This window comes from Plecotus auritus (genome assembly GCF_963455305.1).
Source record: "Plecotus auritus genome assembly, chromosome: 5".
NCBI classification, from domain to species: domain Eukaryota; kingdom Metazoa; phylum Chordata; class Mammalia; order Chiroptera; family Vespertilionidae; genus Plecotus; species Plecotus auritus.
The window spans coordinates 23,610,742-23,621,570 of record NC_137776.1 but is presented as its reverse complement, the minus strand read 5'-3'; the positions used below and the strand labels follow the sequence as shown (position 1 = coordinate 23,621,570).

At 52.4% G+C, this 10,829-nt stretch overlaps 1 protein-coding gene across 1 annotated transcript; it reads right to left on the bottom strand.

Annotated features, from left to right (window-relative positions):
- Positions 1-219: 219 nt before the first annotated feature.
- On the bottom strand, positions 220-2,673 carry CDK5R2 (cyclin dependent kinase 5 regulatory subunit 2). Its single transcript, XM_080669451.1, has one exon. The coding sequence runs from the start codon at positions 2,469-2,471 to the stop codon at positions 1,365-1,367; it is 1,107 nt and encodes a 368-aa protein (XP_080525577.1). The 5' UTR covers positions 2,472-2,673; the 3' UTR covers positions 220-1,364.
- Between the last annotated feature and the right edge of the window lie 8,156 nt (positions 2,674-10,829).

The window sequence follows — 10,829 nt, the reverse complement described above, 5'->3', positions numbered from 1 at the left end:
TAATCCAGAAATGGATCGGCCATTAATGAGGAGCTAGGTCAGACAAAATGGAGGTGGAGGTGGGGATGGCAGTAAATGGGACCGAAAGAGTAGCAGTTGTCAGGGACCAGACCTTCCTCACTAGACCCCTGGGGACCTCCTGCCCTGCTTGTGGCGGCTCCACTCCTGCTCCTGCTCCCTCCCTCCCGGGGCCCAAAGAAAGGCCGGCGCAAAACCATCTGCAGGCGCTTCAAGCGCTTTATAGTTATCTTCCGGACAAACGGACAGATAGACAGTGCGGCCCGCGCCGTCGGCCCGCATCATTGGCACCTTGGATTCCGCACCAGGCCCAACCCAGTCCCTGGTACCCTCCCGGGAGGATTCCAGTCCGGCCTCGGATCAGCACCTCAGACAGCTCCCTGCCCAACCCTCCCTCCCCCCACCCTCCAGAAACAACCGAATAAATTAAAAGAGGGGGAAACAAAAAACACCTAAGGATAAGGAAGAGGGTGCCCCTCCCCCTAAGTAAGAAGAGTTTCTGTCTCTTCCCATCCTTCCGCTGAGGCACCGCTGCCGCCGGGGTGGCCTCCTAGGTTGAGTTTGCTCCCAAAGGTCAGCCTCTTGCAGTCGGCAATCCTCTCCCCCCAACTCCCGGCATGCAACACGTTGGAAAGGTAGAGAGAGGCGGTGGGGGTGGGGTGAAGGACCATCCTGGTGGTTGTCTGAGCCTCTGGGAATACAGTTTCTCGCTGCACCTCAGTCCATCCAAATTAAGAACTAATGTTCCTTTTGGTTTGGGGAGGGAGGAATGGGGGCTCATTTGGGGGGAATGAATGCAGGCTGACACAGGCGGGGTGGGGGAGGCAGACAGGAAGGAAGGTGGTGACACATGCCAAGAGCGAGGAAAAAGAGAACAAGATGGGCGATGGGGACACAGGTGCAGAAAGAGATACGGGGGCAAAGAGAAATAGGTATGGGGTGAGATGGAGACGTAAATACCCAAGGAACGTAAAATGGAAAGGCAGATAAGAGGAAAGACGAAGATACAGGAAGAAAGTGAGGAAACGGACAAAACCGAGGAAGCTGGGCTTATAGACACACACAGAAGGGAAAGGGGAGACCTGGGCAGAGTTGGAAAGATGAGGACGCATACAGAAAGGTTGAGGTAGGGGGATCCCCTTTCCGCGTTCATTCCACAGCCCCACCCTACGCCCAGCAAATCCAGACGCCGCGGCCTCTGGCTTCCTGGCCTCCACCTTCCCCGGCGGGGCAGGGGCGGCTCCTCCTCCGGCCGGGGCGGTAACAGAGACAGCAGCTTGATGGTTCCAGGGCTCCGAGTGTGTGTCAGGGGCTGGGGCGGGAGCAGGAGCGGCCGTCGGGTATCCCTAGCGGTCCAGGTTCATAGTCCAGTGCTTGGCTCCGGTCGCGCAGCTGTCCCTGGCGGCCGAGGAGACGGGGGTCGCGGGCGCTCCCCCACTGGGTGGACCCCCGGCGCCGGCGGCGGCCTCGCCCTCATTCTTGAGGTCTTGAAAGACTTGCGTGAAGAAGTGGGGGTCGGCGTTGAGCCGCAGCATCTGCGGGCTGAGCCGCTGGATGAGGCGCAGGCAGCGTTGCCAGAAGCGCTCCTTGTCGGGCTCCACGAGAAAGGGCTTGAGCGGATAGGAGATCTCGTTGCCCATGTAGGAGTAGGCGAGGTAGAGGCAAGTAAGGAAGGCGGCCTGCAGCTCGGCGGCGGACGCCAACTCATCCCCGCGCAGCGACTCGCGGCACAGCAGGTACACGAACACCAGGTTGGCAGGCGTAATGAAGGCCTGGTCTTGCCAGCCCTGCAGCAACAGCGAGCGGTCCACTCCGCGGAACCAGCCCACCAGCTCGCCGGGGCTCAGCTCCTTGAGGCGGTAGCAGCGTCGGCACACGAAGTCGCCCAGGCAGCGCAGCAGCTCGCCCGTTGACGCCTGCACGATGACCCGCCGTGGCGAGCCGCCAGGCACCGGTGGCGCCGCCTGAGGGGCTGGGGGTGGCGGCGGCGGCTTTCCCCCGCCCGAGCCTGGCGGCGGTGCGGCCCCACTGCCCCCCGACGGCGGCTCGCAGGTGGCGGCGGCCGCGGGCACTGTGGGCACAGGCACGGCCAGGGGCTTGGTGGCGCCGCTGCCGTCTGGGGGATCCCGGCCCTTGCGGAGTAGGTTCTCGCGGTTGCGTTGCTGGACCAAGGGGTCCGCGCCAGTGGACACTGGCTTGGGCGTCACCTTCTTGCTGCCTTTCTTCTTCTTGGCAGACGCGGCCACCAGGCGCTTCCAGGTGAGCGCCGAAATGAGCACGGATGGCCTTTTGAGCCGGCTCTCGCCTTTGCCGCCTTTGCCTACTGGCGGCGCTCCGTAGCCCCCCAGCGCCTCGTCCCCCGCGGGCGGTGCCTTCTTCTTCTCCTCGGGCAGCCCGCCGGGCCTCCGGCCCTTGGCCGAGGAGGCTGGGGAAAGAGACAGCACCGTGCCCATCCTGCAGAGAGGGGCCGGCGCCCGGGCCCCAGCGGGAACCACGGGTGGCGCCGCTGCCGCCGCCGCCGCTACTGCAGCCCCCGGGGACCCGGCGGGGCGGGGGGGGGGGGGCCTAGCCCCGACCGGGGCGCGGGAACGGGCGGGGAAAGCTGGCTGCTTTGCTGCTCGGCGACTGCTGCTCGGAGTCTGAGCTGCGCCAGCTGCAGCGTCAGCCCCACCCCTAGGGCCTCTTCTTTCGCTGCGCCGCGCCCCGTTTCACGCTGCCAATCCTCGCCCGAGCTGCCCTCCTAATCGGCAGCTCTTCTGACCAATAGAACCTCACATGCCAATCCTAAGTCCCGCCCACCTCCACCCTCTGTTGCTGGTCCTTTTCCTACACCAGCAAGGGGTATGGAGAAGGATGTGGCGGTCGTTCGAGGACCCCGTAGGGTCTGAGCTGGGGAGACAGAGTAGCTGCTCCCACTTCCCTATACAGGTCTTAAGACCTGGGTCAGCTTGTTTTGATGCACTGAATCGAGGTAGAAGAGAAGCCATGGGAACAGCCTCCCCTTTTGATTATGTGTTGGTGACAGCATAGGTAGCAAGCAGTGCCGCCATCTGGGCGCTCTGGCTTCGGCGGGGTCTTACTGCACTGGCTCCTTCAATTGGGCGTCTGACCTATTCCCTCTTAGATCTTCTCCTCTATCTTACCTCCTCACGAGGCCACCACAGAGAGCTGTAGTAGGCACATTTTTGCTCTGCCTGTGATGGGGTACTGGGAGGACCTGGGTTTTCCTGAAGGTCACAATTCTCCTTGGGGGCCCTTGCTATAGGGACCGCAAGACCTCTATATATGTCCTTGAGGCCGAGTTCTCTGGTCTGATTCTCTGTAGTTGAGTTCTGTGGGGAGAGGTCCTGGGGTTCTGGTCCCTGGATGGCTCTTCTTGTGCTCTTCATCCTCACCAACATACCCTGACCCCACACTTGGGTGGATGATGGATGGTTGGTCCATGGGGCAATGCTGGAAATTGAATAGGTTCGTCTCCACAGGCTCAGGCAGCAGATAGGGCCTTCTGAGTGGAGGTAGGCCCAAACGGGTTGGCACAACCTCCAGCCCAGTCCCAGGTTCAGGTTGAGGTGGGTTTTCATTGTTAAATGATTCCTGCCATTCTATCCCCACTCCCAGCTGCAAGCTATTAGGCTGAGTTCTGCACATTTCTCTCCCTCCCTCCCTCCCTCCCTCCCTCCCTCCCTCCCTCCCTCCCTTCCTTCCTTTTCTCTCCTCAGTGCCCACAAAGTCTTTGTCCTGTATTTCAGACTCTCCAGGGCTTACTGCAGGTTCTGAGCCCAGCTGGTTCTGGGCTGTATGTGCCTTGTAGGATAGTGTCTGCCCTTCTCCAGGCCTGCTCACTGACTCCCCAACACAGGAGTCTCCTTATTCTTCTTTTTTAAAAACTTATGTTTATTGTTGAAAATATTACAGATGTCTCCCTGAGCCCCCCACCGATCTCCTCCACCCCTCAACCCCCACCCCCTCCAGGCCTTCACCACACTATTGTCTGTGTCCATGGGTTATGCATACTGGTATATACATATAAATTCTCTGGTTAATCTCTTCCCGCTCCCCATCCCCCCAAGTCTTCAGCTTCTTTTGTTTGTTTGTTTGTTTTTGTTTTTTGTTAATCCTCACCCCAGGATATTTTCCCATTGATTTTTTTAGGGAGAGTGGAAGAGAGAGGGAAAGACAGAGAGAAACATCGATGTGAAAGAAACACATCGATTGGTTGCCTCCTGCACGAGCCCTGACCAGGACCTGGGCTGGGGAGAAGCCTGCAGCCAAGGTACGTGCCCTTGACCAGAATCAAATCCAGGACCTTTTGGTCTGCAGGTCGATGCTCTACCCACTGAACCAAACTGGCTAGGGCCCAAGTCCTTTTTTTTTTTTAAATATATTTTATTGATTTTTTACAGAGAGGAAGGGAGAGGGATAGAGAGTTAGAAACATCGATGAGAGAGAAACACCGACCAGCTGCCTCCTGCACACCTCCCACTGGGGATGTACCCGCAACCAAGGTACATGCCCTTGACCGGAATCGAACCTGGGACCTCTCAGTCCCCAGGCCAACGCCCTAGCCACTGAGCCAAACCAGTCAGGGCTAGGGCCCAAGTCTTTAGCTTCTTAAGTGGGCCTTGATGGTGGGGATGTTGGCAAAATAAGCCCCTACCTATAGATTCAGCAAAATATTCAGAACCATCTCTGGAGTCACCTCCATGCTCCTCACAGACCACCAACACAGCTCTAAGCATCCACTGGTGTCAGGGTTGGTGTGTATGCACATGAGCTTGTGGTTCATTCCAGATAGACTGTTCCAGAATCCCCTTAGGCTGCAGCTCCTGCCACCAGCTTTTCTCAGCTGTCTCACAATTTTTGCTTACTAGTACTCACACCTGGAGGCCTGTGATCTGCCTGTCTTGATTCCCTGATTCCACTGTACACATGCAGACTTGTAACCCTCCCTGACTCAGCACCCATGAACATGGTCTCATCAGCGTCTCCTTTGCTCCCTTAGATCTGATCTTTAGTCTCTCACAGCCAAGCTGACCTGCTCAATTTCCCCATTCTCCCTTTTTTCAGCTCCTAGAACTGGTCCCACTTCTTCCTACAAAGCCTTCTGAGTCAGCCTTTATCAGGCCCCATAGAGACAGAGCTGCACTGGCAGAAACACCAGGCCTATGGATCTCAATGGCACATGGGTCCTCCCAGCTCTGCTCCCAGAGTCCTTCATTGATGTAAACATGGTGTTTAGGACAAGATCTTCTATGCACTACCCACAGATGTCACCACCACAGTACCCTCACTACAGGCCCAGCAGTGACCTCCTGTTGTCCTCTGGGTCAGAATCAAGAGTCTCTTTCTCTGTGTCAGGGTCCCCAGATCAGGTATCTTAAAAGGTCACACTTCCCTTTCTCATTCTTCACCTTACCCTGCCTCATACCCACTCTCTGGCTCACCCACTCTCCACCTAGTGTGGTTATCTCTATTGAATCTCAAATTCCTACTACTGGGCCAGACACCCTCAAAAATAAACATTACTTTGCCTTCTCCTGTCAAGCCCTTGAAATTCTACCTCCTCCAAGAAGCTTGATTGGAAGGGACCTAATGCTCTTTCTGACATCAGTCTTTCTAACCTCTTCCCCTGAGCAACAGCTACTACATAACAACTTGGCTAAGGGCTGGGCTCTGAGTCCCCAGTCCAAGATGTGCAGGATGGATATGGGTGGAATTTTTTTTTAAAAAGCAAACAAAATAATCAAAACTAATCCTTAAAGAGTGACAGCATTTCTGTTATTAAAAAGCTAGAGATATTAAGTGAGGAGAGAGGGAGATTATGCCTCTACAGGGTGGAGACCTAGAGGGCTAAGCGTAGTGAAACCAGAAAGACTTGATAAGAAGGCAGGCTTTACAGAAGGACAATGATGTCCCAGCCACATCTACAAGTGTACTTTTCTGGTTTGGTTATATTTCAGGTCTATATTCTGTAACTGATGCATTTATATGTATGTTGGTTCTGGTCTGTCCATTTCCCATGGACATACACCAAACATGTCAAACTTGCAGCCCACAACGAATATTTTTTTTAAAATATATTTTATTGATTTTTTACAGAGAGGAAGGGAGAGGGATAGAAAGTTAGAAACATCGATGAGAGAGAGACATCGATCAGCTGCCTCCTGCACACCCCCTACTGGGGATGTGCCCACAACCAAGGTACATGCCCTTGACCGGAATCGAACCCGGGACCACCTGGGACCCCCCAGTCCGCAGGCCGACGCTCTATCCACTGAGCCAAACCAGTCAGGGCACCACAACGAATATTTTTGCAGCCCAGCCAATATAACAATATGTAAGAAATGTTTCAATAAAAATTTTGTAACTTAATTTTTAATATCCTGTTATACATAATCATTAACGAACTACAACATTCGCTAATGGCTGATTATTATAATCGTGTTGCATTCATTTCCTTTACACGCATTATGCACAGGCGCACCATTTCTTTCCACTAATACTAGCAGCAAATATTTTAGCAGCCGACTGCCACATCATTAGTCTTGTTTGGCGTGCACAACAGGAAATATTTCGCTTTTGGAGAACAAGAAAAATAGGTTTATTTGCATTATGCTTATTAATTTGTGCAGTTATTCAGTATCCGATAAGTTAATGTTAAAGAAAAAATATTAATTTTTATTAAAATGTTCTATTATTTATGTTAACGATGACTTATTTATTTCAGCCCTTCATATTCAGCATGTCTCTATCAAAATAAACCTATGTTTCTATGAAAATTGAAGCTTTTGTTTTTTTTGTGGCCCACATAAACTTAATCCTTTTTTATTTGGCCTGTGTTAGCCTTTGAGTTTTGACATGCTTGACATACACACTCCTCTGGGACAGTGCTGGCTGGATGAGACTCCTTTAGATGAGAAACTCCTTGTCTGTCTCCATCACTCTGGAGAACAATGCCCTGTCCAGATAAGCAGTTATTCCTGAAGGCTCTTTAAGACCAGAATTGTAGGCCTAGCCAGTGGTCAGCAAACTGCGGCTCACGAGCCACATGCGGCTCACGAGCCACATGCGGCTCGCGAGCCGCGGTTTGCCGCTCTGTTGACTAATGAGTTTGCTGACCACTGGCCTAGACCAAGAAATGGAGGACCTAGATCAAGATTTTAGCCAGTGTAGGAACATGGCCTTATTGATGAGAATTGTACTTTCACTATAGAGATGAGCCTTTCACTGACCTCTCCCACCTCCACCTCTGGGAAGATGAACCCCACCTTTAAGGGAATATCTCCATGCAATGCAGCTCAAACTCTTATGCCCTTTGGCTGTTTTCATCTCCCTCTCTGAGAGTCTAAAGGCAGGAGTTCTAGTCCATGGCTTATAAACGGTATGACTTGGGGAAGTCATTTCAGCTCTCTGGCCTCCCTTTCTTCATATTAAAATGTAAAAACTATATATTTTACTTTTATTATCAGATAAAAATGAATACTAAAGGAATAAGATAACATCTTGGGGACTGAACTTAAAGTGATACCTAAAGTCTCTTCTAATCCATGAATCTGATTCAAAATTAATCTGTGCTGTGAATCTGTTTCCCTCTCTAGCTCCAGTTCTGTCTGGTTCTCCCTGATATGTTTCTGCCTGATGGACTAAGTCTCTGTGTGCACAGCATCTGTGTGAGGCCTGCACTTCTGCAGTTCAGCCCAGGAGACAAAGAGAGGGGTACTCAGGTTCTCAGCAATGCTTCAGAGGGGCCCCTGAAAGATGGTGAGACGAAGGACAGGATGCCAAGATGGCTGAGGTCCAGGGTTTCCCCAGTAAACATGAAGACCAGAGATCCCAGAACCCAAAGTCATTGCACCTCCATTTCTCCAATGGATCTCTCCAAAGAGGCTGATGACAACGCAGATTGTTAAAACACCATGGGTGGAGACTCAGCCTGGGCATCTGAATGCCTGGATCTTGCTACCCCCCACCCCCATACACACACACATTCAGAAGCCCCATCCAGTGTCTCAGCTCCTTAGGTGTGCAAAGGGAGAGCATATGCACCAGCCTACCTCCCCCACTTCTCCTAAGGACTCTAGCCTAGGAGAGCTGGGGTGGGGAGGAGTAAGGCCCTGGGAAGGCAATAAAGGGAGCAGGACCCTGCCCCTGGCAATAGAGGGGAGTAGAGGAGAGGGTGGGCAGAGAGATGAACCTGACCAAGGAGATGCTGCCGGCTGCCAGGAGGAAGACCCCCACCTTCTCAACGCCTTTCCCATTCCAGCAGGCCCCTTGCTAGAAGGACTTAATTGAGGAACCCAAATGTAGGTTTTTAAGAGCAAAGAATAGAGTTGATAAGCACAGATGAGGAAAAGGTGCTCTGGGGCAGGAAGAGAAGGGACCATTGCTGAGATGCTGCAGGGCCCAGGATAAAGGCTCAGGGGAGGGCATGGGTGACCTAGAGCTCCTTTTCCTTGCCATAAGCTCTCCTTCCTTTTTAAATAAAGCCTTGGTCTCTCCATCAGGTCAGCCTTCCCTCATCTTCACTCCTGGGTCTTCTATTCCCAAACCCTGGCTCCTGCCTTCACCTCCCTTTGTTGCCCCCTGAGAACTGTTTTTTTTTTTTTCTGCCCTATCTTCCAGCACTCTACAGTAGCTTTATTTCTCAGTTTGAGTAGTTGAACTGAGAAATAAAGCTACTGGAGAGTGCTGGAAGAATTGGGCAGAAAAAACTTCCACCAAGCCCATTTTTTGCCTCCTCCCTTTCACCCCCCATCCCAAGCATCACACACACACACACACACACACACACACACACACACACACACACACACACACACACACACCTTCTCTTCCCTGCCCCTGCTGGCGCCCAGCATAGCACTCCAGATGTAGGAGCAGATCAAAAGGGCGGGGGTGGTGGCTGTTGCTTTTCTGAGATATTCTTAGCCTGTCTGGAGGCTGGAGCTGGAATCAGCGTTTCCATCTCAACCAGGCAGTTGGCTGCAGGGAGGCTGCTGCCGTGACTGGGTCTTCCTCTAGTTCTCTGTCCCTCTCCCTGTTCCCATGTCTTCCTCTGTCTCAATTCCAATCTGTGAGCATAGACCTTCCATGAGTCCTGCTTTCCCACCCCTGTGCCCAGGCATAGGGGGTACCCTCTGCTGTGGCCTAGCCCCAATGAATTCTGAAAACACTGATCAGGGACTCTTGGGACCTTCGAGAACTTTAGCTTGTAAGTTCCCTGAATCCACACACAGCCTTCATCTCTGTGGCCCCAACCAAGCTCACTTTCATCAGTCCCCCAAGAAACCCTCCATCTTACCTGGTCCCTAGACTCTAGCCATGACCATGAGAGCCTTTCTTATCTTGACTTTCAGGAATGACTCAGGGTCCCTGGAGTTCCAGGAGCCTACTCCTGAGAGAGGCTGAGCCCTGGGGTCCAGTCCTCCTTTGGGATTGAACAAGGAACTCATGGCCCACATTTGTTGTTAATAGAGGAAGGGGCCAGAAAGAGATCTGACTCATTCACAAATAGCATAGAGAACATTTGTCTTTTTAAAAGAGAAAGACAGAGAGAAACCAAGATGACGGCATAGGTAAACACCTAAACTGCTGCCTTGCACAACAATATCAAAACTACAACTAAAAGACAAAACAGACACCATCCAGAACCACAGGAAAGCTGGCTGAGTGGAAATTCTACAACTAGAAGAAAAGAGGAAAGCACATTGAGACTCAGAGGAGCTACAAAAGGCTGAGTTACGGAGACTCGCACGTGGAGAAGACGGGCGGCTGAATGCACAGGCGGCTGAGTGTGCAGCTGACTTTCTAAAGCGGGAGGGAGAAGGAAGCTCCCGACTGTGCTGAACTCCAGTCCCGGGTGAGACTCTGGGAAACCAGACTCATTCGGGGGGAATCTGGACTGTCAGGAAAAAGAAAGCACACTGAGACTCGGGAGCTGCGGAAGGCAGAGGTCCAGAGGTACATGCTCGCAGAGAGGACTGACTGCTGAATGCACAGGAGGCTGAGTGCATGGCTGGCTTTCTAAAGCGGGAGGGAGACAGAAGCTCCCGACTGCGCTGAACTCCAGTTCCAGGCAAGTTTCTGGGAACCCTGACTCATTCGGGGAGAAACTGGACTGTCTGGCAGCGGGCGAAACTCGAGGGTGGCTTTCTCTCAGAGGTGCTTGCAGTGATTACTGAGGGACACTGAGACCCAGGGGCCTCATAGGGCAGAGCTGATGGGAAACCAAGGCTGTCTGCTCCACCCTGAAACTCCGCCCCATTCAAGCTGACCACAGAGGCTTTTGCAATTTTGCAAGTCTTGTCTCATAAGAGTGTCTCCAGCACAGAAGTTCTCCCAGCATAGACACAGCTGATCCTCACAGCCAACTGGCCTGGAGGTCAATTCCTCCCAGTGATACCAACAACAATCAAGACTTAACTACAACAAGGCTGAGTACACAGCCCACAAAGGGGTGCACCAAGAGTGTCCACCTCAGGTAACTGGGGAGGCTGAGCCACTGTGCCCTAGAGGACACCTACCACACAAAGGTACTCTACCAACTCAGGGAAGCAGCGAAAATGCGGAGACAAAGAAACAGATCACAAATGAAAGAAATGGAGGAAAACAAACGACTGGATATAGAGTTCAAAACCACGGTTATAAGGTTTTTCAAGAATTTCCTAGAAAAGGCCAATAAATTTAGCGAGACCCTCGAGGATATGAAAAAGGACCAACTAGAAATTAAACATACACTGACTGAAATAAAAAACATTATACAGAGATCTAACAGCAGACTAGAGGACCGCAAATATCAAGTCAAAGAGTTG